Source organism: Coccidioides immitis (assembly GCF_000149335.2).
Source record: "Coccidioides immitis RS genomic scaffold supercont3.2, whole genome shotgun sequence".
Classification (NCBI taxonomy): Eukaryota; Fungi; Ascomycota; class Eurotiomycetes; order Onygenales; family Onygenaceae; genus Coccidioides; species Coccidioides immitis.
The window spans coordinates 914,510-940,729 of NW_004504309.1; the positions used below are offsets into that span (position 1 = coordinate 914,510).

The window sequence follows — 26,220 nt, forward strand, 5'->3', positions numbered from 1 at the left end:
TAGTTATATTACCATCAAATCAGTTTTTGGAATGGCTTCCGCCGCAATGCCACTTCAATCATCACTTGAGCAGCCAAGTAAGGTCCTGTCTATATTCATGGGATGTACTCAGCTACGGAGTATGAGGTATATACAGAGTACATGTTAATTATTGACATTGGGATTGGGTGGCTCATGATACCAACCTCTGTCTCGCAATTCCAGGCCCCACACTAACGCGCCCTCCTACAGGAGCTTCTTGAACTACTATATCGATGGATGCTAATCAGATCTTGCTACAGCAGCTACAGGACTAAGGTATTCTGGCAATAAGCGAAATACGGAGAAAAAAGCTTCACTTAAAATTGTATATGCATGTCCTCCTGTTAACAAGCCAAGCCACAAAATATCATTCCCAGCAACAAGAAAAAGAAATGGCCAATCCCAAGGAAGAAAGGACTACATAGAGACAAGGGGTATGCAAAGTGAAATGAAAATGACATCCTTGAAGGAGCGGATTGAAGTAAGAAACCATGGAAGGGTATGGAAAAGTAGACAAAGCAATCCGCAGTCGATGAGGAAAATTTTATACACCATGGTTCGTCAAAATAGGGAAAACAATTAATAATAACATATATACCATGGGCAGAAAATTGGCTGTCCATCCATGCCCAACTGTTCTTTTCAGGAAAGGGGGAAAAAAGGACAAGAATCTGAGGCTCAATATTTTGTGGAAAATCCAGGGATCGGGAAAAGACACCAGACACAGCTCGACAAGTAAAACGAAACGAGTCACAGAACGCCTCTAATGATTACACGATTAATAGAAAAGAAAAAGAGAAAAAATTGGATGGAAAAGGGTCCTCGTTAGGAGGTAGAAAGCAAGGAAAATGGCACATGTAGCTCATAGATATCTCGAGGGCGCGTAAACACAAAAACGGAATATGTGGTGAAGGAAGAGTTGGGGGAAACCCAACACAATTAAATGGTCGCAGCAAAGATCGTGAATCACAGACAAAGTAGTAAGAGTGGGTACAGAATGTAAGAGCGACGAGTTTCAATGTTCGGGTATCGACTTGTGCCCTTGGCGATCATATCTGCCATGGGTAGATTCCATACGTGCTAGCATTGCAGCCGACGTGAAGTCATTGCTCGCTTCAAAGCTAGATCGAGCTCGTTCCATCGAGGACCGGCCTTGTTCAAATGATTGTCGTGTTCTATCGATCGAATGCCGTGGATAATGTCGGAAATCCAGCGACTGCCGTGTGTTACGATCAAGTGAATGCTGAGGTTGATGTCTGAAGTCGAGGCTTGCCGTATACCCAGTGCCATCGCTGCCATTTTGACTACGTGGGTTGTGTGTGTGTGCTGTAGGCGCTACCGACGGAGGATAGATAGGTCGCTCGTCTTCAGGTATATCTGTGGTTCCTTTGTTCGGTGTCACCTCAACCGGTTTACCTAGATCTGAATCTGGGAATGAGGGAGCTCTAGCCGTAGGAGGAACATAGGCCTCGAAGTTCTCGAGATGTTTGAAACGGCCCATTATCACCTGTTCACGAATAATATCCACGTCACGCGGGAAGTATATCTTCTGGAAGGATTTGATCGCAAATCTTGGCGCCAGACATATCGTCACCGTCAGTAATGTCAAAGCCCAGAAAGAAAGGCTCCCAAAAACTTCAGCTCCAGACTTGTAAAATTGCCCAGAGGCAAGAACCGATGAGTAGACACCGGTCCAAAACCAAATGAGGAGTGAGCTTATGGCGTTAATTAAAACGGTAAGCCAATCCCAACGGTAAGTGTTGAGTAAAATATAGACGTTGCTGGCAACCACAGCACTACAGCCAACAAAAATTCCCATTCGCATGCGGTCATTAAGATCTAAACCGTTTTCTGTCACGTTTTGAGCCGGCTGGTAAAGTAGGTATGTCATATAAAAGCATATAACCGACTGATAGAAGCCATCGAGCATATACAGCCTATGAATTGTTAGTGAACAGGAAATATCCACGGTATAGGGAAAGGAATAGTACCAGAATTTGCGTTGAGTCCATTCTTTACGTTCAATACCTCTCTTGTAGAGCTGCGGAACAGCCAAGGACACCTTATCATCCACATCTTGGTCAAGAACACCCATCAAAATCACAGGCAGAGATGTAAAGGCCAAGTTGACTAAGATGATATAAGTGTAATCGAAGAGGTAGGACAAATCGAAATTGTTGTATATGCAGTACCAAAAGAGAGCGAATGTCCACACAAGGTTCTAAAGAGCATGAATCAGCATTAGCTTACACATTTGTCTGAAATGGGATCATACCTTGTAGAAAAAGTTGGCAATCGTTTCACCCAAGCGGCGATAAGACCATCTTCCATGAACTAGAACCAACCTCTGTAGGAATCGGAATTGTCCAATAGCATAGTCGGACGACATAACAGCTTGTCGACCCTCTTCACCCGCAATACCTACGCCAACGTCTGCTTCTTGGATCATCGCAACATCGTTGGCCCCGTCACCAATAGAGAGAGCCATCACGTTCAGGCCTTCCTTGACCATCTGAACGACGCTAGCCTTCTGGCCAGGACTGACTCGACAACAAAGAACAGCCCTGCACTGTTTGCACAACAAAAGGAATTTTTGTTTCAGCTCAGGTCCCAGCATGAGTTTCAGGGTGTCACCGTCAACAACCACAGCGTGGGTTGGGTCTGGTGGTTCGTGATTTTCCCGAGCCGCAGCAAGTTCTTCATCTGACCCAGTGAGGCCAAAATCAGCCAAATGACTGTCCAGCTCTTTCGACGCGGAACTCGGGTCGTCGCTATCGATATTGAAGATGATCAACTCCATCTCATTCGTCAATAGATTGCATGAAAAGCCAATGTTGATTGCGGTTTCCACTTTATCTCCTGTTAAGACCCAGAGCTTGATTCCAGCAGTGGCCAACAGAGCGATAGTATCGGGCACCCCTTCCTGAAGCCTATCCTCAATAGCAGTGCCGCCAAGCAGCGTGAGCTCTCGCTCAATGGCGGAGGAAACTTCTTCGAGCTTCGCATCACGATCTACTAATGCGGCGGCTGCAAGCTCATGTGCTTTATTCCAAGTCTGGTACTCCTCTTCGCTGAGGACACGGTCAGCAATGCAAAGCGTCCGTAGCCCTTCTCTTGCAAATATCTCCAGGTGTTCTGCCGTCTTTTTTCTAAGTTCTTGCTGCTCACCACGAGCCAATCGTGAATAGATTATACTGTCTGCGCCTTTACAAAACAATCTAATCTTCCCATCAGGCATTCGCACAATAGCGCTCATTCTTTTCCTGGAAGAATTGAATTCCAGGGTATTAAGGACAGTATAGGAGCGTTCTTCACCCATAACATTCACCTTGATATCATCACCGGATCGCCCAAGAACGGTGAAACCGCAATCGCGGGCTGTAGCAACCAAGGCTGCCTCATCTGGTGACTGAGCTTTGAAATCAATTTTGGGAGGATCACCAGGCGTTCGCTCCGTGATGACGGTATGACACAAAGCTAGAGCTAGCATGAAGTGCTCATTAGCTTTTCGTTGTTCATCTCCGGACTCACCAGAAAGGTCAGAAACAAAATCCGGTGATACAAAAGTAAGGTTATCATCATGGAGATAGGGATTGTCGTGGATGGACCGAAGCTGCTGAACCATCAACACCCGCGATTTGGCGATGTTTTCTTTAGCCTTTCTAGATACTTCTTCTACGTCGATTCCCTCCCGCCGTTGCATGCCAGCTTGTGCTTCAGTGTAGGCTTCTCCATAAGAAACGCCGTTGATTGTACACTTTCTGAATTCCATGACGTTCTGGGTTAAAGTGCCCGTTTTGTCCGAAAATATGTACTCGATCTGGCCAAGATCGTCGGATATGTTCCACGACTTTGGCGTGCATGGATACTGTAGCTTTTCGTAGAACATAAAATTGTCACTGTGGATAAAGATGGCCTGGATAGTTCTCACAATTTCGAGAGAGATATAAAGGGAAATTGGGACAAGGTTCTGAAATAGAATGACACCTGCCCAGAATGTGATGAAACCATCGACGGACGGTGAACCTCCGTAAGAACCGAATTCAAACCAGTCCAGTGAATTATTACCACGAGCCCAGGTCACCCCTTGGACAATGCCGGCGACAAGGCACATGAAAAACAAGAGAATGAAATTGTATATGACGTTCCAATTGAGGTCCTTCGCTAACCTGGCACGTTTTCGTGGTGTCTCGCCAGAATTGAGCATGATTTTAGTTTGTAAACCGGTGAAGACAACCACACCGAGAACCCATTCAGTATTTCGCAAGCTGCAGCCACGAAGAAGCATGTTGTTAATGGTGATAGGTTCGACCATTTCCTTCACCGGTGCATCAGGGTCTTTCGGGTTGCGTTGATTCCATTTAACGGCACCATTATATTGGTAGAGGTTGGCATGTGGCAACTCGCTCTCGATGACGAAAGTAGCCTTTTCGCAGTCCCTTGCATGTTTGACGGCGCGCCCACAATGAAGAGCCTGTCTAACTTTAAGATTTGTCTCGCCATCCAGATTCTTTGTCTCCACGTAACAAGCACCATCGGGATCGGAGGTAGACAGGATAACAACATCAGCAGGAATTTGCTCCTCGTTATAGATACGGACAAAATCTCCAACCTGGACATTCTTCCAATAGTCTCGCGCAAACCTAGCCGTCCCCGGGGTCTGTTTTGTTTTGTCCAAGACACTGCCGTAGCTTTTAGGGGCGATGGGTATACCCTCGAAACCCAAGGATTCGGGGGCGAGATGCGTAGCTAACGATGGATTTCCACTTGAGAGAGGCAACGAAGACTCGTCCTCGAGTTGAGTAGTTTCTTCTGAACCCCATGCGCTTGATTGAGTCTGTCGCCTATTCAAAGAAGGCGACTGAATGGGCGTCATTGGTATCCCATCGTCGGCCTCTTCAGCACGCGTGGATTGGAAAGAAGTCCTGATTGAATATACGGAACCTCGCCGTGTGGTCGCGATAGAACCACGCCTGTCGGGCGTCTCGTCAACGGGTTCGTGAGGCTCGCCATGTCGCAAGCGTTTAATGGACTTCCACGTTCGTTTTACGCCCCTGGTGGACGCTTTCTTTATTCGACGCCAGAGGGAGATATTGTCCTCAGTAGAATTCACATTATTCCAATCCAGCAACCGATGGATTGGCGAATTGTTTAACTCATTGTCCAAAACGGTTCGACGCCAGTCTTCGATCGCGTCTTTGATGCCAGTGATTGTTAAGATAGCAATTAGGGGAACAGCACCCAGCCCCGGATTCGAAGCACCGAAAATCGGAAAAAACTAGGAACGCCAGAAGATCAGTTACTTATTGAGCGGATAAGTTGGCGATTTGGGCACACTCACACTGAGGATGATAATGAACAGAAAGTAAACATTGGCGATATTGTGGAACTGAAACCATAAGTTCTTAGGAATAAAAGTTAGGGGCGTGTACTTTGCAGTTCTGATTTTGTTCCTAGCATAATCGGCCACTAGATTGCCGTCTTCGTCCCTATCTTCCGGCGGTATCGGTGTGTTGAAGTATATCCTCCGCTGGCCCTCTTCCGACTCGCTTCCTGTCGGAGAGTGCCTGCCGTTGGGCAAACCATTTGCAGCGGATTTGCGCTTCTCTTCCTTAGAGTTCAGTCTGCGATGAAATCTATCTATGATGGACACCCGCTTCTTAATTCCTCTGGAACCCGCATGTCGCTGTGTTGCCCATCGCATTCGGCGGACCGGCTTCGAGACGTTTGCTTCACCATCGTTCCCGAACTGAACCACCGCCATCAGGGGCTATATGGACGACTGTCTCCTACAGGTCCTAGGAACGAGGGAAAGGAGTGGAAATTGACATCCAGGGCGAACTTTCTGGGGAGAACGAGCGGGCGAAGGTGAAAGGAGCGATGTGGCCGACTGGCACGGGCAATCTCGACAGGCGAATTACTGGAACCGACAGGATGAAAGGAACCACGTCAACCATAAGTCTACCTCGAGGCAAAAAAAAAAGAAAAAAAGGTGTCGACTGCCAGTTTGGCTTCTTTCCGCGATGCGAGTGAAATATCGAGGGAGCGGAGTGATAACGACAACGGGCAGTTTGGGAGGTGACGACGAACGATAATAATCGCCGGCGAGCTGTTCTTAGGCTGTGGAAGCGGAGATTCGCGCCCTTTGCCGCCTATGTTTGCGTTGATCAAGGGGGGAGAAATGGAAGCCGAAAAAAGGACACAGTTTGGCCGTCGGGGTATTAGCCCTGTTCAGGCGGTCGCTGGCGTCGACGAGTTGGAACACACCTAATTTAATGCGGAACAACGTTAATCAGACCCCGGTTTGATCCGGGCGGGACCGCAGCATTGGCTTTGCAGGTGTTTCGTCATCCAAAGAAAAGGTTTCTTGAGGCTGAATACGGAGATCCTTCAATGGAATCAAGGCTGGCGGCGAAAGAAAAGCTTAACTTATCGAATCGCCGACCTCGAGCCTTACCTTGCGCCCCCCCCCCAAAAGAGTTCCCTGCTGCGTGTTACCGTACTTCCCGGCTGGACAAAGGCATCGTTTGAAGCCCGTGGATAGATCGGCTCCTCCCTTGCAGATTTTTAACCGCCCCCGGGCCTACGTACGAGCGGGACTTGGCACTGCGGTTATGTGGAGCCGGTGCAGACATACATAACTTTTTGTGAGCGGATTCAGCCCGGCAGAAGCGGATCAATCGCCAGGGGGCTGGGGCCTTCCGGCGCAACTGGTACCCCGTACGGAGAACTCTGTGCTGCATGCTGGCCATATAAACCCCCAGGAGTAGTTACACATTGGAGTCGACCATTTGAAGTACTTTGGAGCAGCAAGGATATGATGTTGTAGAGCAAGTACTCCGTATGTACAGAATAGTAAGCATTTGATGTGGCTGCTGTCTTGGTTACTGAAAAACCCACAAAGCAAGGCTGAGCACGGTCCACTGAATTGGATCAATGAGTGTCTGGCTTCGCCCAAACCGCAAATTGATTCGTCCTGTGTAACTCGCTACGGAGTAACCACCCTGTAGGTAGGCCCCCAACAACAGGGCTCTCACGAATTCATGCGGAAGAAGAACTCTATATGAATGAGTCTGTCGATTTATAACTCTGTAAACTGCGCCTTGTGCTCCGTATCGCAGAAGCTGAAACTGCGGCGTCATAGGGCGATGGAAGCCAGGAGAGGACACTTTTGACGCGAACCAATCCTCCGTGCGCCGTGACGGAACCTTATGTCGTCCAGACGTCGTGTGGCGTCGGGCGAGTCGTCGGCCATACTGATATCCAGAAAAGGATATATTGGTGGATTATTAATAGCGCCTCAGTCACGTGGACTCGCGACGTTTTGTGTGGAACGCGGTTCGCGACGCAGAACGTTGGGTTATCGACTGGAGCTGCGTCTCGATCGGGGTGGAAAAGATGCTCGTCGCACTGTGCACAACTTCCATGGGAGACTCTGTGTAAAATGGCAAAAGAGCGTACGATTGCCAGCTACTTCAAGACCTCCACAGGTGCATCCAAAGCTGCCGATAAAGATGACACTCCAAGCCCACCCTCCTCCCCGCTCAGCCCTTGTCCATCGAATATCTCCTCACAGACCTTCTCGTCGCCCACGAAGCCGCCGCCGCCACGGCAAAGTCCGCTGAAGAATACACTTACCTCGCGGCTTTCACTCTCAAACGATGGGCCCACTATCTGCAACCCAAAACCACCCCCTTCATCACAGCACACGTCTTTTGGGACAAGCTTCGGGAGCTCTCAGCGAGTGGTCAAGGATGGTCAGGTTGTTGTGACCGGTACTGATGGAGAAGATACTGAATCCATCTATTCCTTCGGGTCTGATGATGACCTCTGCCGAAAACTTCTGGGCTCGGGAAGTCCGTTGCGTCCCTCTGAAAAGAAGGGAACCAGCAAAATACCTACGACACCGCCCGGATATAAGTTCTCCCTAGAAGATTTGGTTACCCACGCCGTAGACGATAGGGAAACTGAAGCCAATATATCAAGATTGAGACTCTCTTTTAAAGGCCCGGGAGAGAACAGTGGCACAAGCAAGGTCAATAGAACCCCAAAGCAACGAAGCAGGATGTTTCGCGATAGTGTTTTGGCGTCGGCCGTCGGCGAAGATACAAACACGGAGACAATGCAACGGCTAAAAGCCGCAGTTGATAGGACAGAAGCAGTGGACCAAGGGAAGACCTGGTCTTTTTTCGAGGACACAATCTCGTCTGTGCCTCCACCGAAATTTCCTGAAAAGTCAGTTGCTCCAGGTTCCTGGGAGTCCGTTCTAACAGGCGAGTATCGTATCCTCCACCAAGGTTCCCTTGGTTGTTCTAACCAAATTACGTAGTCCCTGAGACGCGCGAGAGGGCGTTTTTCTCTGGTTTAGTCGGAGAATCATTATCCGGCAACACGCTTCCTGACGAAATTTTTATCTGGATCTTTCATGCCTGTATAGTTCTCCCTTTTTTGGCAGACTGAGTTGAGATTAACGTGATTTCTAGGTACAACTGAACCTCGCAATGAGGTCCGATTCGCTTACTGCAGTGCCATCAAAGTTCGTATCCCAATTTTTTCCTTTTTTTTTTTTTTTTTTTTTTTTCCTCCTACTGGATTCATGAACTAACTCTCTCAGGTGGCGCCGGCAAAACGCGTATCGTCTCTTATACATTCCACTCATATTGAACAGTTGTTCCGCAATCTAGGAGCCCGGCAAGATGCACTCTCAATTCAAGATGTCGTCATGCCCGATTTCCATGCTTTAAGCCGTAAGTCATCTTATGCACCCATTCATCCCGTGGTCTCTAATTTCCTTAGGTCCCAAGCCGAAGGACTATAAATATCTCTTGTCTGCTCTCGATGTTATAGAAGGTATAGCATCAAAGTAAGATCACCTGCCTGTGCTTTCTTTAAAATCAAACTAACACTCGATATGCTATAGGCTAAATAACGATGCGCGCGATTATGCTTTGAAAGTCGCTCTGCGCCTCACACTTGATGAAACCTCTATGCGCGATTGCTTTGTGTCCACAGCAACTCAACGAGCAATAACATCTCTTCTAGGAGAGGGTGTCTTACTTGCAGATTTAGCTGTTAGTCACCCAGCTCACTGTGGCAGTACAAATACTAATCACAAGTAAAGCTTTACGAACTCTCCGTTGTCCTATATAACACAATTAAAGACCCCGCACTCCAAAGCCAACTATTAAAGCACATATCCCCAGCGACGCCAAAAGTAGCGCTGTTGCGATGCCGTTTAGCAGCTGCGTTCTTTTTTGAAGATAAAGCCTTCCTTGATAAGCCAGCGGAGCTAGTATTCGATTTAAAGCGAATGACGATCCGGTTGCAGGACGACCGGTTCAAAATACACCGTTCAACGCCCACAGGACAAGAACCGCTGGACTACTGGGAGCTTAGTGCTATCACATCCATCCTAGATGTTGCAATTGGCTCCGGGACAGCCGAGAAGTCTTTTCCGAACAAAGAGAGCGAAGCCAAATTCAATCGAGATGTGGACAAGCTAGCAGAGCAAATTAAAGTCATATTCACGGCGATCAAGGACACAGGAGCTTCACATCTAAAACGGACGGAATCAAAAGAGTATCTGCAGGCCCTTCATTATCGTCTGATATATGGCGTTCGAACAAAGCCACGTCCAAAGGTTTCTTGGTTTGTGCCCTCCAAGAGTGGAGGTGTGGCTGACGAGTCCTGGAGTGGAATTAAGAAGAGTGGAAATCTAATGGACAGGTTTTTGTCCTGCGGGAAAGATAACGATTCCAATGATGGCGACCTCTCCGACCAGGCTACTGATATGCGACTATGAGCGATCTCCCCAGAGACAGCCATAACGTAATGACCTTGACGATTTACTCAATGCCGTCGCCCCAACTCCCAGCGGAGGAAGCAATTCCCTGGATATTATGTATTTAAACTATGTTTGAAATAATATCGGCACTAATATAAGCCCGCCCGTTCTTATCCCAAAACTACCAGTAAAGAGCATCTACGTAGGAAAAAGACGCTATAAGATTAGAACATAGCCAAACAAAAGCGTAATATCACATATAATGTGGCTCAGCTCTAGCGAAAGACCAAAAAAATAAAGAAAGAAAAGCCCTAGCAGCAAGAAAGCGTGCGTACTCCGCACAAAGCTTCAATCGTAGAATTTCCGGTTTTCGTTCTTGCCGAACAGCAATTCTCGAACCACCGGAAGCGCGTCTGATTCAAGGAGCCTAAGCCGCTCTTCGAAAGTATTGATGATCTCGATCTTGCCCCCGCCGCCGACGATGATAACACCACCCGCGCTAAAGCAACATGCAGATTAGAATCCTCTCAAGAGAAATAAAAAAAGGAAAAAGGGAAAAGGAGACTTACGATGCTTCCGGAAGTGGCTCACTCTCGTCAAGCTCCACAGAAACCTCCTTGCCAACTTTCTCTTCGAACTCTTTGGCCGCCTCCTTGCCAGCCTTCTTGACCGCGTCATAATCTTTCTTTCGCGCCCGAACCTGAATCTTATTCTCGTTCAATGCATACAGTCCTTCGAGCACCAAGCCCTTCAAAACCTCCCCGTACTCTTTCCTCTCCTTTTCCTTGGCCTTGTTTCTTTGGCCCTCCTCCAAGACAACACTCAGGCTCTCTCTCGCTCGCTCAAACAGCTCATCCAGCACAGCCTGTTTCGCAGACAAAACACGCAGGCGACTCTTATTCGCGAGCGTCGAGCGAGTGATCTGCTGAGACATAGCGGCCTGTTTGAACTTCTTTTCGTAGAGGGTGTCGATGGCGGCAGTCTCCCGGCGGACGAGCTTGGATTTTTCAATGGCGAATTCTTCGTCGGCTTTGATTTGGATCTCACGGGCCTTTTCTAGGGCTTCTTGTTTTATGAACGCGGTCATTTTGCGGAGCTCGCCCGCGACCTGAGGGGAGGTTGTGGTTAGCCGGGGGTTGGGAGAATGGAACAGCCGTCGGAGGGGACTGGGTTGGTGGACGCAAGGCATACCTGGTCGTCGGATAGTGCATGGCTTTGTGACATTTTGAATGAAGATGTATCCGATGGAATTAGTAGGCGTGGACCGGAGGAATAAGCGCAGAAGAGCCGGAAGGAGGGAGGTTGGAGGTGCTGGTGACCTTGACTTTGTGCAGTGAAACAACGGAAACCAGTAGGGGCAAATCCAGATGCGAAAATGAATCTATCAATGAACTTCTGCCACCTATACAGCTATTGATGTTGGCTGGATAGGTCAGATGATAGCTTCGACGTTCATCACGCAGTTCCAGGTACCCCCATAACTACGCGCCGCCATCGACGAATGCAACTCGGGCCTTGGCATCATGTTTACGTAATTTGGGTGAGATCTGATAAGATGCCTTGATAAGAGTGACTGCTTAGTCATCGGATTAGTTTGTCTTGTTTGTTTTGTTTTCGCAGAAAGGGCTCTGGAGAGTACGGAAGACTCCGTCGAGACGGGTCGATAATATCTAGTCGTTACCAAGGAGGCGCCTTATAGCAAAGTCCGTAAATAGTTTAGCAAGTTGTATGGCACATAATTGTTGAGCTGCCAACATTTTAAAACCACCATGCTGAGACGCTGATGTCAACTCTGGCGCACCATGTGGGAACTACGGAGCACAGCGGACCCAGACCACCGACCAGCGCAGGCTACGCCGTCTTCATCCAACATGGTCCCCTTTCATCCAGCTGCTCTTCAGCTGGCACATTTCTCTTGCATTATATGACTCTACCACATTCTATACTTATGATGTCCGTCTCGTAACGGGATGCAGCTCTTGTTTCGTATGTACAAGAATCGGGAACCCCATGCATGAGGACGCTCGAGATGGGCGAGCTCGGTGGCTTATCACCCCAGGGCGGCATTGCGGTACGCGAACAATAGCATTCGAGTTTCTAGTAGGATATTTACTGATCTATGCTTCTAAGCAGATTGGCGTTTTGGTTGGCCTAATCTCGACGAGCCTTCAAGCCATCGGACTGACGCTCCAACGCAAATCACACATCCTCGAAGATGAAAAATATCCATACGATAATCGCAGACCACCGTATAAACGCGCAAGATGGCAGGTATGGATATGGACCTATAGTCACCCTTAGGACATTTGTACTAATCGGAAACAATAGCTCGGGATGTTTATGTTTGTTCTCTCCAATATCGTCGGTAGCACGATCCAGATCACGACCCTACCTCTCCCGGTCCTTTCCACTCTCCAGGCGGTATCTCCCCGGATTCCATGAAATGTGCTCGTGGGCAAGAAGCTTACAAACTACAGGCAGGGCTTGTCTTCAACACGATCTTTGCAACGTTGATACTGGGAGAGCCATTCACTCGTTACTCTTTCGGCGGCACCGTTCTCGTATGCGTCGGGGCAGTATTGATTGCAATATTTGGAGCTATCGGCGAACCGGCGCATACTCTGGACCAGCTTCTTGAACTTCTGAGCCGCCCACCATTCCTTCGATGGATAGCGGGAACTGCTGTGATTGTCGTGGTGACACTCCTCGGCGCCCGCTTGCTGAAAAACCTCTCAACCCCTGGCAGGACCAGTGGCTGGACTCTTTTGAAGCTCTCAAGATCGCACTCTCCGTATCACCATCATCACCACCACAGCCCACGTTTGAAGACGCTTCGAGGAGTCCTCTTTGGCGCTGTGAGCGGAATACTTTCTGCGCATTCACTTCTTGTAGCGAAAACGGCAGTTGAGCTGCTCGTTCGCACCATTCTCGATCGAGTGAACCAATTTAATCGGTGGCAGTCGTGGATTATCCTCCTCGGCCTGGTAGTACTCGCCCTTACCCAGTTATACTACATGCACCGCGGCCTCAAGCTGTGTAGCACCAGCATCCTTTACCCATTCGTATTTTGCGTCTATAACATTATCGCCATCCTGGACGGATTGATATATTTCCACCAAGCATCACGATTGTCAGGATTGCATGCCGGGCTTATAGCGTTGGGGACGGTCATTTTGCTCTCGGGTGTTCTTTGTCTCTCGTGGAGATTGGAAGAAGTCACGACGCAGCCAGAGGCTAGCCCTGCAGCCGCCGCCCTAGTTCCAGGACTCGGCATTTTGGAAGAACAAGCCACTTCTCCTACATACACTGATTTTATCTACCCATCCGACGAAGAATCATATCCTGCGGAGCGACAGCCACTACTATTACATTCACCGACCCAACAAACCACCCCGTCGCGCCGTTACACGCCCACCTTTTCTCGAATATCACCTCAACAGCGGCACAGCATCAATATAACCAACGAAGCAGCCCAGATATGGGCCGAACTCCACGACGAGAGCAACAACATCACCACGCAAGAACAGGACCGCGTCCCAACATCTCCAACTCCCTTCCACCGTCACCGACATTCTCATCACAAAAGCCAACGCAGCAAGAGCAGCGCTGCGCCCTTTCCGCCCAATGACATCAGCACACCTCAACCATCGTCCCCCGTCACCGGAAGAGAGAGATCCATAAAGTGGAAAAGCATATTCAAAGCAAGTCCAAGCAGTCGCTCCCGCCAACATCGCAACGGCAACATGTGGCGTCGTGCATCCACTCCTGTGGTGGCAGAAGAGAACCACGAGGGTCGGAGGACGATCATACAGAGAGATGTAAGTGCGAATGCGAGGACGACGGCCCGCACGGATATACCAAATGGATCTCCGGAGGCGATACGAGCTTCTCTGGACGAGACACAACAAACCGAGCACGACAATGGGGAGGAAGTTATGTCCAAGGAAACGTGGTTTGGCCGGTTATTTCGTCGGCGCCGATAAAGGTTGTATTAGACCTTTTTTTTTCTCTGTATCCACTGATAGTATTACACCCCAAATAATAATTTTTCCTATTACCAGATATTATTTCATTAAACCTCGAAGTCGTAGACCATCAACGATAGAGAAATTAAAGGCCAAGAACACCTTCGGAAGGCATGCTGCACCGGGGACAATGTTGATAGGCGCCATCAACACACCCCCAAAAGAGAATCCGATATTGTTGTGGCTCAAGTAGAGGGAGAGTAAAAAAGAGTTTTTGAACAGAATCCCTATGACATTCTGCAAGCCATCATCGGAAGGCAATGTTGAAGCATAGAAAGCTAACAGGTAGGAAGATAAAGCCCTATAGAACACATGATACAACAGAATAGCAGAAAGAAACAAAACTGAGATGCATAACTCCACCCCCATGTCGTCGCAGAAAAATATTTCCCCATTTTCCATGGGTAAAACACAGATATCATAAAAGGGGAAAAACGGATTTGGAAGGGAATCCCACGTGGATTGCTTACCAGTGCAGGATGAATATCAAGGCAAGATTTACCCAGCTCAACCGAGATCATTGAAGACAGCCGGGAGCAGAGGTGGTCATAAAATATTTAGGGGTAACTAGTGCAAAACCGCAGCATCGAGCGAAGTACCCGAGGAAATAAGATGCGAAATATAATTATGACGCAAGTGTACCACATATTGCAAAAGCAAATGAAAACAGAATTCCCACCACGAATACACCAGTAACACCCAAGTCTCTGGAGGTCTAAACACCCGCAAAAGGAAACCAGAGGTAAAATACTCGGAACAGGCTAGAGTGATTTGTGTCTTTTGTCCTTCAGTATTCTGCGAGGCCAGTTAGTGCCAGTGGTGGTAGGGCGGAAAGCTAGACAAGAAACACAAAAGCCACGAACAAATGCAAAAGGGTTCAAACAAATAGTGTATAGGAATTGGGCATAAGGACAGGTAAATGCGATCCAAAACAGAATTGGCCTATTCGGGAGGGGATGGGGGTTTTTAAAAAAGATCTCGATAGTGTTGGGAGACGATGATGAAGGAGAGTGTTCATGGAAGTGTGCTAAAAGGGGGCAGGATTGAGTAAGGGGATGAACATAAACATATGGGTCAAGTATTCAATGGCCAGATGATAGAAACAGCAGTGAGGGGGATAGCGTAAAGAAACACATTAAGCTGTGGGTTGGTGCTGCGGAGGTATACGACCACCAACTGGCATCCCCGGATACTGACCTCCAGCCTGTGCTTGTTGCTGTTGTTGTTGGAGATTTTGATAGTAGGCCATCTGTTGCTGCTGGTCGGCGGTCATATAGCCTGGATGCATGGGGCCAGGCCGCGGGATTTGCGCCTGCTGAGCGCTGACACTAGCGTGGGAAACATCGTCGGTCGTCTCTGAGGGAACTTCGGGCGCCTCAACGCCATTTTCGGCGCTGGTAGGCTCCGGAGCATTCAAACAGGACTATAGTATCACCGAATTAGAGTATACGTCAAAAAAAAGTGCAATAATATGTATGGCGAAATAACGGTGAAAAACGTACTTGAATTAGGTTCTTCCCCTCCGCCTTGGTGACGAGAGGCTGTAGTTTGGGAGTTGTGAAGGTGTATACAAGGCCAGTCTCGGAGACTACTAGTAGGAGTACTTGGGTACCGGTGAGGACCGACAATTCATATGCCTATAACACAACAATAAGAAGCAATCAGCGACTATCAACAATATATCAATGAGAAGGGCTGGGCGCTAAAGGTGGTAGAGTTCCATGGATTGGAGCTTAGCCGGTATTAAATCCGATTTAAACTCACCTTCTTCATGATTCCAGCCTTTCGCTTTGAGAACGTGATGTGGCGACGGGACTTGTCCTGGATGAATTTGATTTCGATCTTGCGACGCTCACGTCCCGGCTTGTCCTCATCGTCGTCGTCGTCCTCAGCGGTACTAAGACGGGGACGCTTGGTGCCTCGATTTTCGACAGCTCCGTTGCCACCCGGAACGAGGTCTTCCTGGGTTGGAGAAGGGTTCTCATCGGCGACAGCGGTGATGTCAGTCATAATTGAAGAAAATGTGGGTGGAATTAAAAATAAAAGGTCGAAGATGGATGTTCGTGGTTGATTCAGTGAACAGTGATACCCAAAGAGGTATGATGTTTGCGAGGATGAGGGCACGCCGAATCGAGTAACGCGTTGGCAGTTGGGGATGTCAGGTTTGGGTAAGGTCGCGATGGATCAAGAATTTGGGGGGGAAAATGGGAAAAGAAAGGGAAGTGAATTAGGAAGGGAGCCGAGTCCTGAAGGGGGAAAACGCGGAAAAATATGACATTTCGAATACGCCGGATCAACTGCCGGACCGGTCAGATACCTGTTTTAAATAAAGGGTGTTGGTCACGGACACAGCGCGGTTACGCCTTAGATTACCGCTAGCCTCGTATTCGATTCGGGCGGGTCCTGCCTTCCCTGCGGTGTTTACGCAATTGGCCCCCTTCCGCATTCGATCGCCCGCTAACAAATACTAGCTGATACTAGCCTGTACATACCAGTTTCAAATTACCCGCCTTCCATTGGCTGTCTCGCGGGCATCCCCTCGTCCTTTGCGTATGCATACGTATCCAGATTACTAATTGGCTTGTCACCACCCTCCTAACCCAGTCAAGTTTGGCGCCAATCGGCAGTCACCTGCCTGGTCGACCCCAGCTTGTGAGCCATGATGTCCGTCGCTGCATCGGCTCGCCCTCCATTTAGTAACATCGCTCCGGGCTTCCACTGACAAATGCAGCCCCATCTTCCGGGCTACGGTTGGTGCCGTAGTTCGTAGAAAGGATACTCCGGACCAAAGGCGCAAAAGAAATTTTTGGGAATTATTAGCTACGGACTATGAACGGGGAAGATAACCAGTGATTTTCTCACTTTTTAACGGGGTGCTTTCGAGCCTTGAATGACGATGGGGGCCAAGTTTAACCGGATGCATTCTCCCATTGACACCAGTACTGAAAGCCGTCCAGCGTGTGTGTCCCTCGCGGTGGTTTCTTTTTTGCATGAGACAGGCAAAACTGCAGTTTGAACTCAAAAAAAAAAGAAGACCAACTACATCTTGCCCAGCTTCGGATACTTGTAAAAAAAAATCTAGTAGTGCACTTGACACATTTCTTGCACGATGTGTCTCGCAACCAGACACTGAAACCATCACTTAGCGGTATGTCTGTAGATAAAGAAGCCTGATTTGATAGCTGTCCTTTTCGAAGAGCCATGCAGTTTGAGCAATCGTTTGTCCAACCCCCCGCTCTTTAGACGAGCACGGAATATCGCTCGACATGGTCTTTACTTTTAGCTTGTCTTACTTTCCAAAAAAGCAGCAATTTGGTCAAAGCCATCAGGCTCTTTAATCCAGTGTCCTTCATTTTCAGCCCCGGAATATTCGTAAAATTTCACATCCATCCCCATCTCCTTTAAAAGCTGACACGCCTGTTGTCCCAGAGAAATATCCACAACAGCATCGTCGGTCCCGTGAAGCAATAGTACAGGCGTAGACAGCACAGCCTTTACCTCCTCGGGCTTTGAGTCGAATGGAGGGCACCCCGTTGTTCCAAGGAGAAAGGCAGGCATTATTAGGCACATGGATGTGCCGAGCTCAGAGGCATACTTCGATCGATAAAGCTGAATTGCCTGGTCGATATGCAGAGTGAAAGGTATCCACCCGCAACATCCTACGAATGCGCCAATCCTTCCCTTGACGCGCCCGGGGGAACAAAGTAGCGTCCACAATGCGGTAGCCATTCCCTGGCTCAACCCACCAAAGATAATATTGTCCGACCTGCCGCCTAACAACTCGATTTCCCGCTCAATAACGCCTAGGACATATTGGCTAGATTCTTTCAAGCCTTGTATTTGAAGATCCTGTCGCCTATTGGTATCAGCCAATGAAGCTATGTCAAACCATGCGGATTGATGTTCCATAAAGGTAGCGTTCCAGCGACTACCGGAGGATGGAAAGACCCATCGCCAGCTAGGAAACAGGGATGGAAGATCCTGCCCTCCAGATGTTTTAGAGGAGAAAAGGTCTTCAGTGAACTCCGGTCCATTACTCCCCCGGCCGTGCAGGAAGATAGCAGTATGCGTGTGTGGAGCTTGGGGCTCAACAATATGCAGGTCGGGGAATGTCCTGTTTTCGGCTTCCATATTCAACGCCTTATCCAGTTTGTTATCAACCAATACTTTCGTGTTTGAGGAGTGATTTTGAACTGGCGAACGGCCTGACCAACCATATCGACTATCACAACTGATACACAGATTTGTATCGCTCGATATCCAAAAGTTTAAAGCTTTCGCTGGTTAGAGGGAGTTCAGCGACCCAGAATTGGACATGGATTTTGCCGCGCGTTAGATATGGATAGCTTTCCAGAACCGCCCTGAGACTCGCAAGTACGGAGTGACCATGGAGGGGCCCGAAGTAAAACGTGGACGTGGACAGTGATCACCCCGCTTCGGCGCTTCGGAGCAACATAGATCCAGCAAAACCAAACCGCTCCGGCGAAACAAATATTCACATCCACCAAGTTCAAATAACTAGCCTTCGGAATCTTCTGTCCGACAAGACAATAGTCCATTCAGGGATGACCGCAAAAACTATGGACAAGCGCATCCCATGGCCATCGGCCTTTCGGGAAGCTTCATTCTCCCCCAGCCCCTTGAATAAACATCCCCTACGGAGGATATCAGCCAATATTCCCAGTGTCTCTCCCTCGGGATCACGGGCTTTGCAACCGCCGTTGAAAAGCATTAGTTTGGGAACAATTGTAGCCGCGGGCGGTTCAGTGCCGCCAGTTTACCTTTTCAGCGGAAGGAAATTCCTGGATACCCCTGCAGGATCTGCCGTCGCTCTTCTCGGGATAAGAGAGCTTCTCCCACGCTACACGGACAGTTCTATTCCGTTGAATTGAATAAATAATACCCCCCATGCATTTAAAGGATGCGATTAAACCCAGATTCTCCCCATCGGGCTATAATGATTTCAGGCCAGAATATCCGATTCCAGTTCTTTTGACTAACCCAGCCGCATACGGAATACAATGGCACCTCCAAAATCTCATATCATGGTAGTTGGGTATGCGCTTTTATTCCGATCAAATGCCTCAGTTCCTGTTCACAATCAACGTTTGCTCATGCCGAAATAGAGCCGGGGTTATCGGCCTCCAAACCTCGCTGTCTCTACTAGAAGCTGGATATGAAGTGACCATTGTGGCAGAGCACTTTCCAGGTGATGTTGACGATATGTACACCTCGCCACGGTGAGGTCCTAAAATCACCCCAGTCTATGTTTTAGTTTGACTTGGGCGCTCATGATGGCTTTGCTTTCAGGGCAGGAGGCCAGTGGCGATCGCATGCTCTTCCGGGGCAGGAGCAATGCGAATGGGATATCCAAACTTTCAAGTGCTGGAAAGCGATAGTTGAAGAAGAGGAGAAAACACCGGATCTGCTTCTCGAAAGGAGGTCGGGCTTGGCGGTAAGGGGTTTCTTTCACATGAACTCTAACTGACTATATGGGGTTCTCTTTCATCTTACATTTCCTACTCCTTACATTGCCTGAATACTAACGGGCATACCCAGGGCTATGAGTCGAACCTCTATTGGTGAGCACTAACGCACCAGCCTTGAGGAGGATAACAGCTATTGATACACAAACTTGAAACGGATAGGGATGATCCATCTCATTCTCCGGAGATACTTGCGACGAAAAATCAGGATCCATCAAACCTGTGGTGGGCACCTTATGTTCCAGGATTCTCCAGACTCCAGACCCCATTTCCTTCGGCAAATATTAAGGCAGGAGTAACATACAAGTCATTCTCGTTTGATCCTCCGAGATACATCAAGTGGCTCTTTCGCCGCGTTCTTTTGCGGGGTATTAAAACTGTTCATACCAAACTCCCCACGAGCAAAGGACTGCCCCATGCGTTACATGTAGCGAGAGCGGCTGCTCTCGAGGAATGCCGCCGTGAAGGCCGCCCATTTAGTATACCGGTCTTATTCGTCAATGCCACTGGCCTTGGTGCTCGAAACTTGGTTCCTGACGCTGCTGTTCACCCAGTTCGCGGCCAGACCCTCCTGGTTCGTGGCGAAGCACACAGGATTTACACGCACGTTATGTCTGCAGGCACACACCTTTCCAATGAGCAGATCGCATATGCGCTTCCGCGTAACGGCACCGGCACTTCATTGGTGGGTGGCAGTAAGCAAGTGGGCGCTTGGGATACTACGGAAGACGCGCAGCTTTCAGAAACCATTCTTCAATGGGCAAAGCGACTGGCGCCAGAGCTATGTGGAGACAACGGTGAGTTGGACGTTCTCAGTGTGCAAGTTGGGTTGAGGCCGGGAAGAACAGGTGGTGCTCGGGTGGAGAAGGAGATTCTGAAGGGATGCGGAGAGGATGGCGATGATTTGGTCATCATCCACTCATATGGCCATGGCGGAAGCGGGTTTCAGAACAGCGTCGGATCAGCCACAAAGGTGGTGAATTTGGTTGAAGAGCATTTAGACACACGGAAATGAGGCGAGGGCTGCGTGGAATCGATCCGTCCAAGTTTTGAAATGCCATCAATGCTTTGAACAAGTGAGGTATTTCGTACAATAGAAGCTAAGAGATGGGACGAGACTGCATGCAGCAGTTTTTCTTCCACTTTAGCGAGAAATCCAACTTCGCGCTTCAGTTCAACGTGATTAGTGTTGCTTTCATCACAAAATGTTCCTGTGGACTCTCCAGAAAATTCAAATTGGTTTGCGGAGGATCTCAAATAAGCTGATAATCCCTTATCCATAAGCAAGGGGTGCCAATTATTCATTCTATGCTCGAAATGGTGCAACAAGCGCAACTGCAACAGGATCATCAATGCTCGTACACAGGAGGAAAAGGCAGTGGGCGTCAAAATGTCCAAGGTGTCGTTAAGACAACATGCTATAGTGATAGTATTGCCTCCTATGCATTAAACTAAAATTTTTACATCTGGCATTCTAACAATCACCTAATATGTAGTGTACGCGCTATATCCTACCGAGAGCCTAAGTGTGAAGTTAGGGGTTATGAGCGAATGGCTTGCAAGCCCTAGGGGGAATTATGCGTTGGTTCAGGGCCGTTAGGAGTTTGTGTCTGTTTGTTTATTCATTTTCCTGACCATTATCATTCATTGGGTGGCTGTCTCTCCTGTTTAAATGTCACAATCAAGCTGACATGATAAGCGTACAGTGCCATAGTTAACTAGTCTCTGAATGCTACCAAAACTACTCCGTACTTCCCAAGCACCTCATCTCAGCAGACTTTGACCCTCAACAATCTTCACCAACGCTCAGCCTGTTCCCAGCTTCTTGCCTTGAAATGTCTCGCAGCCACATTAGTTCCCAATACCGCCGGTAAGACCCCCACTGCAACTGAATTTAGAGAGAATTTCAGTCAACATATTACATATACACCTTACTATAGAAACGATAAATTCAGATATTGTACGGCCACGAAAGCGCTGCGGATGGAACTAGAATTGGCTTAGAATCGAGCGGATGAAAAAGAGGCGATTATCAATCGCATTACCCATTATTTCGGGATGTTGAAGGAGAAGGGAGACTTGGAGTATGGTCTCACTGAGGAGCGAGGCAGAAGGGCAATGCTGGAAAGTTGCCTTGCAGCATCGAAATTAGCGAATCAACCACTCCGGACAATGCTCAACCGGGTTACTGGAGCTGCATCGCACTTTTTTCCTTAAGCATTTCGCTCTCCTCCCGGGTCACCTTGATCAAATCTCTGATCTCTGATAGTTCATCCTGCATCTTTTCCATATTTCTAGCCTTCTCTTCCACTCTATCCAATAGAATAAAACCCTCCTCGCTGCCAAATCGTTTCTTCGAGCGCTGGATAGAAATCTCGCTCAGTGACGTGTTCACCAGGAGCCTGCCGAAGGCATCGTATCGAGTCCGGGGCGCGGGCGCTCTTTTATACACGATGCCAGCGTACTATCCACAGTTAAATGACGACAAGAAGACTGTTAAAACTTATCATGTCCCTGGATATAGAAAGAAACACTTACCATGTCATCAACCTGGGGATCGCTGAAAACAGCGCCCGATGCCATTTCCGTCGAGCTTTGTCTCTTCGTTCTAGAATTATGTATTGCGGTAAACCATCAGAGTGTGTAAGCCAAAAAGCACCATCTCAATAGGATCTATATATATATGTATGTAAGTTGCATCCACCAGCTGCAAACAATTCATTGACCATCATCACCATTTGTGGATGTACAGAAAGGCACAAAGAAAGGAGATTAAAGATATTTTTGGTGATTTCTCCCAGTCGCGTATGCTGCTGCTTTCTGGACAATGTCAAGTTGTTCAAGACTAGCAAATCGACTCTTTGACTTCGCCATGTCTTTATTCATTTTGCGATTCAAAGCAGAAGTTCATTCCCTTTTCAACAAGCCGCTCCCCTTCTGCTCCAGGGCACATGATCATTGATTTACTTCAATGATAAAAGGAGGGCAGTGATGGATTACCAGCAAACAGCGTCAGCGTCCAGCCTTGATCCTTGTATTATTGATTGATGGAGCTGGAAGAGCGATTTACCGCCACGGTATAGGCACACAGCAGGCAGTAAAGACTGGCATCTCATCAGCTTTGATCTGCTGCTTGTACTATCGCCAGGCGGGACCAGGGAACATAGAAAGCACCGTCTCATGTCGCCTTACAACAATGGAGAGCTTACCGATGCTCAAGCCGTACAGCTCCGTGATCCTCTATGTGTATGCATCTACGGAGTACATCCAAGATCTCGAAGGGCTTCACTACCCCGCCCATGTACAACGGCTTGAACGACTCCGGGTGCAGGCCAACAACAATGCTTGGAGCTGAGGACACGAACCTGCAGACATGCTAAGGTGGCTCACCACTCAATGAGCCAAATTTTCGCACCATCAAATTTCTTCAACACTCAACTTCAATATGCAATAGCATGGTCAACAACAAAGCAATTAAGCTTGCAATTGAAGATCTTGAATTGCAAGAGACTTTAAATTACAGTGCAATCACAAAAAAATACTCAGTTAGTCAAGAGACCCTGTGCTGACAGTATCAAGGCCCACAAGTTAATCACCATAAAGCAATCTCCAGACATAAGAAGAAGCTCACTAATATACAGAAGAATGAGCTTCTAGAGTAAGTATATAAACAAGCTCTGTGATCACAGTCTTGCTTCTACATCTCAAATTCTTTGAAATATTGTGCAAGAGATGACAGAAGAGAACATAAGAATTAACTAAATAATATAATTTTGTGAGCACTACAAGAACAAGATCAAGTCTGTTTATCTCAAGCTGCTTAACAAGAATAGACAGATAGCAGATAATTACTACTGCTTTCAGCACTTCTATAATCTTATACTTTAATACTTTTTTTACTTCTTTGCAAGTGCAGTTGTTGAATTTAACTAATTTATTAAGTACTTGTGCTGCTGTATTTAGTTAAGTGAGAAAATCAGCCAGTATCTTTTGGGCCGGTTAGCGGGGCGCCGAGCCCGCCGCGCGCCGTCATCATTGGTCTGCTTGCTGCGCTAGGCCTGTTGTGGCAGCACCATTGCCACTTCAGGGATGGCGAGCCCCCTTGCCACTTTTGCGCCCTCTCACGCCGCCGGCCGCTCAATCTATAAAAGCCTGTCCCGCGCCCTCACAACAACCACATACTCTCTCCTCCTCTTTCTCTCCCTCTTTCTCTTCCTCTCTCACTCTCACTCACCCGCTCGCGCCTGGATGCACTGCCCCCTGCAGGGAACCAGTGCCGTCTTACCCGGCCCTCGCACCTTTTTCTTCCTGCGCCCACAGAGTCGCCGAACGGATGTCCGATGACCTCGCGGGCTGCTGCTTCATTGGTTTCTGAGCCATCCACGCCGCCCCTCGCGGTGTTACTTCATTTGATCTGGAGTCTAGGCTGCTGGGACATCTGCAGCCATGTTGCAATGGCCTTCGCCGTGTTGTACGATCGGCGACTGTGAACCGCAGATTGCCAATGGCTTTTTTTTTTTCATTTTTGGTTGGGAGGTCGAGAGTTTCCGCCCCCCTGCCCTCCCTTTTTCTCTTTTTTCTTTGCGGTTTTATCCGGTCGATCTGTTCTCCCGTACTCTGTTGTCTTGGGGCGCCTTTCGTCCGTGGAGATCTGTGCGGCAAAGCAACCGGCGACAATCAACTGAGGCCACGGGGAGGACCAGCGGGCGAGCCTCCTGGAGCCAGACCACTTGCTGAGCCCTGAGTGATGGAGGGTTGCATCACCCTTTGACCCACCAACGCAGACTGCCTCATTTCCTTTCCCCAGCCAATAGCAAAATTGCCGCACTTCTTTATTGGTATCAGTGTGCGCCTGCAGGTCAGACCCGGGGGGGCTCATCAGGATTGCATGCTCGACATGTCAGGGTTGGAAGTGGCAATAACCATATGCAATTGGTGCAGAGCGCCGGTTATCGACCTCCAGGTGGCTTTCTGATGAGGACGGACGCGTCAGCAGTCTCAGGGAAGATTCAGAGATCAGTGGAATTTGCCCCGTTGCTTCCTCTCCTATATGGGAGATGGCGAGGCAGTTGAAGCCTCTGCGCTGAGAGAAACTATAAAGGGTGGCCGAGCCTCCTACAGAATCACTGGCATTTCATGATCTGTTTCTCTCGCCCGCGCACGCTCTTCCCAGCAGGCCCAATGCCCACTCTCCCTACTCCCCCAATTCACCTCTGACTCAGAATCTCCCCTCTCAGATCCCCAATCTCCCACTCACAGATGGCCCTCGCGTTTCATGTGAACAACTTCAAGCTGTGGACGCCGCGGCACCCCAAGTCATTCTCACTGCACAAATGCCCCAATTCTTGCACCCCAGAACCCAGAAAACCCCCTTCCCCAGCCCCACATTGTGATGTCCCCCCCCAACACCCTGCTGTCCCCCAAGCATGGTCTTCCTTCAAAACTGCTGGCTGAAGTTTGTGTGCCTATCAGCAGTAATACTCAGCCATGTGCGCCATTGAGCTCCCCCTCCCAACCAAGAGAGATGTCTATACCACCACCCAGTTTGGAGAATCCCCAGCATGGCATATCATCTCTCTGTGATCTGGCACATCACACCCGGAATTCACATCCCATCCCTGCCCATGATGTCCAAGATAATATCTCTGATACACTGACCAAACTGTCTCCCCTTGGGAGAGGCACCACAGGGGCTGGTTCATCATCACCAAGCATAACCAGCTCAGATGGTAGCTTAGAAGACTTCTTCAGGCTCCCGGATCTCCAGAACAACATCCCCATTGACCCAGCGATCCTTGCCAACAACGCGCCCTGGGACATTAGTGACCTTCACCAGCCTGTCCAGCAAGGTGATGATCTTGCAAACCCAAAGACCACTTATCCCTATCCTGTTCCTTGCTCCTACAGCACGAACAACAACTTCCTCAGCAATGAACAGTCCAGGAGACGCAAGCGAGGGCCACAGCAACCAGAACCCCCTGCAAAGCAGCTTCATGTTGCCTCTGCATCATCTATGAAAGATTCCTCCACAGCCCTTCACTCCCATTTCCTGTTGCTACAGCTCAACAAGCATCTGCAGTTCCTTTCCTGGCTGTTTGAAGGTGCTTTGGCAAGTTGCATGCCTGACTCAGCACCACCAAAATGGGGAGACAAGAGTGCATGGCCAGTCAGTCACTCAGCTCCTCACAAGATTGAAAAAACTCAGTATGAGCACAGCAAGAAAAGAAAGAGCCACAGAGACAAGCTATAGTAATGACTTCCCAAGAATGACATATAGCTCCTGAGCATGATGAAGGAGCACTGACCCTGGTCAGAGATAGAGAGATGTTTTCCAGAAAGAACAGAATCAGCACTGCACCAGTGGGTGTCTATACTTCAAAAACATGAGAGGGGAATGCACACAGCTGAACCTGCCAGCATCACAGCAGCATCTGCAGCCCTGGAGGGTTGAGATGTATTGCTAATCCACATACATGAAAGTGATATCATGATCAACCATAAGGTGGCCTCTCCTAGCCATTCATTAACGGCCCTTGGTAGGCAGGGTAGCCTTGATTGGCAGTGTCCTTATCTTTCTCCTCCTCAGGGGCAACCCACAGCTCGCCACAGGTATATAACCGGAGAAGCCGAGCCACCTGCTCATCGCACTGCCATGCGTTCTCGTCTTCTACTGTACGCAGCCACAGCCGAATGATACCTACCCTCTGGTCCCCCCATGGTGATCCGCATGCGACAGCTGTGGAAGGGACACCACTGCTGCATGGGTTCTATTTTCAGACTTCGTCCTCGGATATTGTTGGCTGCTGCGCCGTACTTCAATGGCTGGCTACCCACTGGGAAATACTGCCCAACAAGTCTTTGCTTTCGGTCAAACTGCCCGGCTCAACTGCAGGAAATTTATGAT

At 48.7% G+C, this 26,220-nt stretch overlaps 11 protein-coding genes across 13 annotated transcripts; 5 read left to right on the top strand and 6 right to left on the bottom strand.

Moving 5' to 3' along the window:
- Positions 1-31: 31 nt before the first annotated feature.
- On the top strand, positions 32-760 carry CIMG_12985 (uncharacterized protein; the record flags this gene model as incomplete). The annotated part of the gene is made up of 3 exons (XM_004445220.1): positions 32-77; positions 270-502; positions 668-760. The coding sequence occupies 3 exons, from the start codon at positions 32-34 to the stop codon at positions 758-760; spliced, it is 372 nt and encodes a 123-aa protein (XP_004445277.1).
- Positions 319-5,994, bottom strand: CIMG_05798 (phospholipid-translocating P-type ATPase, flippase). Its single transcript, XM_001241901.2, has 4 exons — positions 5,363-5,994; positions 2,297-5,299; positions 2,013-2,242; positions 319-1,958 (listed from the first exon to the last, which is right to left on the bottom strand). The coding sequence occupies exons 1-4, from the start codon at positions 5,783-5,785 to the stop codon at positions 1,037-1,039; spliced, it is 4,578 nt and encodes a 1,525-aa protein (XP_001241902.2). The 5' UTR covers positions 5,786-5,994; the 3' UTR covers positions 319-1,036.
- Positions 5,995-7,414: 1,420 nt separating this feature from the next.
- Positions 7,415-9,823, top strand: CIMG_05799 (uncharacterized protein; the record flags this gene model as incomplete). Its single annotated transcript, XM_001241902.2, has 7 exons — positions 7,415-8,303; positions 8,351-8,452; positions 8,505-8,557; positions 8,636-8,768; positions 8,818-8,884; positions 8,942-9,092; positions 9,143-9,823. The coding sequence occupies exons 1-7, from the start codon at positions 7,466-7,468 to the stop codon at positions 9,821-9,823; spliced, it is 2,025 nt and encodes a 674-aa protein (XP_001241903.2). The 5' UTR covers positions 7,415-7,465.
- Positions 9,824-9,836: 13 nt separating this feature from the next.
- CIMG_05800 (vacuolar ATP synthase subunit E) lies at positions 9,837-11,265 on the bottom strand. The gene is made up of 3 exons (XM_001241903.2): positions 10,997-11,265; positions 10,375-10,913; positions 9,837-10,304 (listed from the first exon to the last, which is right to left on the bottom strand). Exons 1-3 carry the CDS (start codon positions 11,027-11,029, stop codon positions 10,154-10,156), a joined length of 723 nt encoding a protein of 240 aa, XP_001241904.1. The 5' UTR covers positions 11,030-11,265; the 3' UTR covers positions 9,837-10,153.
- Positions 11,266-11,742: 477 nt separating this feature from the next.
- CIMG_05801 lies at positions 11,743-13,866 on the top strand. Of its 2 annotated transcripts, XM_004445221.1 has the most exons (4): positions 11,743-11,876; positions 11,939-12,076; positions 12,134-12,226; positions 12,283-13,866. In XM_004445221.1, exons 1-4 carry the CDS (start codon positions 11,820-11,822, stop codon positions 13,786-13,788), a joined length of 1,794 nt encoding a protein of 597 aa, XP_004445278.1. In that variant the 5' UTR covers positions 11,743-11,819; the 3' UTR covers positions 13,789-13,866. The 2 variants fall into 2 exon arrangements, with proteins under 2 accessions (XP_004445278.1, XP_004445279.1); XM_004445222.1 differs by having other exon boundaries at positions 11,772-11,876; positions 12,134-13,866.
- A 158-nt stretch (positions 13,867-14,024) lies between these two features.
- On the bottom strand, positions 14,025-16,020 carry CIMG_05802. Of its 2 annotated transcripts, XM_004445223.1 has the most exons (4): positions 15,595-16,020; positions 15,333-15,467; positions 15,028-15,253; positions 14,025-14,625 (listed from the first exon to the last, which is right to left on the bottom strand). In XM_004445223.1, the coding sequence occupies exons 1-4, from the start codon at positions 15,838-15,840 to the stop codon at positions 14,618-14,620; spliced, it is 615 nt and encodes a 204-aa protein (XP_004445280.1). In that variant the 5' UTR covers positions 15,841-16,020; the 3' UTR covers positions 14,025-14,617. The 2 variants fall into 2 exon arrangements, with proteins under 2 accessions (XP_004445280.1, XP_004445281.1); XM_004445224.1 differs by having other exon boundaries at positions 14,025-15,253.
- A 922-nt stretch (positions 16,021-16,942) lies between these two features.
- Positions 16,943-18,203, bottom strand: CIMG_05803 (uncharacterized protein). The gene is made up of 2 exons (XM_001241906.2): positions 18,045-18,203; positions 16,943-17,970 (listed from the first exon to the last, which is right to left on the bottom strand). The coding sequence occupies exons 1-2, from the start codon at positions 18,045-18,047 to the stop codon at positions 17,110-17,112; spliced, it is 864 nt and encodes a 287-aa protein (XP_001241907.2). The 5' UTR covers positions 18,048-18,203; the 3' UTR covers positions 16,943-17,109.
- A 706-nt stretch (positions 18,204-18,909) lies between these two features.
- Positions 18,910-20,468, top strand: CIMG_05805 (uncharacterized protein; the record flags this gene model as incomplete). The annotated part of the gene is made up of 4 exons (XM_001241908.2): positions 18,910-19,070; positions 19,141-19,285; positions 19,390-19,412; positions 19,479-20,468. 4 exons carry the CDS (start codon positions 18,910-18,912, stop codon positions 20,329-20,331), a joined length of 1,182 nt encoding a protein of 393 aa, XP_001241909.2. The 3' UTR covers positions 20,332-20,468.
- Positions 20,469-21,501: 1,033 nt separating this feature from the next.
- CIMG_05806 (uncharacterized protein) lies at positions 21,502-21,899 on the bottom strand (the record flags this gene model as incomplete). Its single annotated transcript, XM_001241909.2, has 2 exons — positions 21,502-21,780; positions 21,855-21,899. The coding sequence occupies 2 exons, from the start codon at positions 21,897-21,899 to the stop codon at positions 21,502-21,504; spliced, it is 324 nt and encodes a 107-aa protein (XP_001241910.2).
- Positions 21,900-23,292: 1,393 nt separating this feature from the next.
- CIMG_12986 (uncharacterized protein) lies at positions 23,293-23,696 on the bottom strand (the record flags this gene model as incomplete). Its single annotated transcript, XM_004445225.1, has 2 exons — positions 23,293-23,458; positions 23,602-23,696. 2 exons carry the CDS (start codon positions 23,694-23,696, stop codon positions 23,293-23,295), a joined length of 261 nt encoding a protein of 86 aa, XP_004445282.1.
- An 879-nt stretch (positions 23,697-24,575) lies between these two features.
- Positions 24,576-25,566, top strand: CIMG_05807 (uncharacterized protein; the record flags this gene model as incomplete). The annotated part of the gene is made up of 2 exons (XM_001241910.2): positions 24,576-24,593; positions 24,673-25,566. The coding sequence occupies 2 exons, from the start codon at positions 24,576-24,578 to the stop codon at positions 25,564-25,566; spliced, it is 912 nt and encodes a 303-aa protein (XP_001241911.2).
- Between the last annotated feature and the right edge of the window lie 654 nt (positions 25,567-26,220).

Bases quoted from the DNA above. Each gene is read 5' to 3' on its own strand.
- CIMG_05798 (XM_001241901.2), bottom strand. From the start codon at position 5,785: ATGGCGGTGGTTCAGTTCGGGAACGATGGTGAAGCAAACGTCTCGAAG. The intron at 5,300-5,362 runs GTGAGTGTGCCC...TGGCGTTCCTAG, and splicing joins TGTTCATTATCATCCTCAGT to TTTTTTCCGATTTTCGGTGC. The intron at 2,243-2,296 runs GTATGATCCCAT...CATGCTCTTTAG, and splicing joins TTGCCAACTTTTTCTACAAG to AACCTTGTGTGGACATTCGC.
- CIMG_05800 (XM_001241903.2), bottom strand. From the start codon at position 11,029: ATGTCACAAAGCCATGCACTATCCGACGACCAG. The intron at 10,914-10,996 runs GTATGCCTTGCG...ACCTCCCCTCAG, and splicing joins ATGCACTATCCGACGACCAG to GTCGCGGGCGAGCTCCGCAA. The intron at 10,305-10,374 runs GTAAGTCTCCTT...ATGTTGCTTTAG, and splicing joins GAGCCACTTCCGGAAGCATC to CGCGGGTGGTGTTATCATCG.
- CIMG_05801 (XM_004445221.1), top strand. From the start codon at position 11,820: ATGAGGACGCTCGAGATGGGCGAGCTCGGTGGCTTATCACCCCAGGGC. The intron at 11,877-11,938 runs GTACGCGAACAA...GCTTCTAAGCAG, and splicing joins CACCCCAGGGCGGCATTGCG to ATTGGCGTTTTGGTTGGCCT. The intron at 12,227-12,282 runs GTATCTCCCCGG...TACAAACTACAG, and splicing joins TCCTTTCCACTCTCCAGGCG to GCAGGGCTTGTCTTCAACAC.
- CIMG_05802 (XM_004445224.1), bottom strand. From the start codon at position 15,840: ATGACTGACATCACCGCTGTCGCCGATGAGAACCCTTCTCCAACCCAG. The intron at 15,468-15,594 runs GTGAGTTTAAAT...GTTGTGTTATAG, and splicing joins AGGCTGGAATCATGAAGAAG to GCATATGAATTGTCGGTCCT. The intron at 15,254-15,332 runs GTACGTTTTTCA...GTGATACTATAG, and splicing joins AGGGGAAGAACCTAATTCAA to TCCTGTTTGAATGCTCCGGA.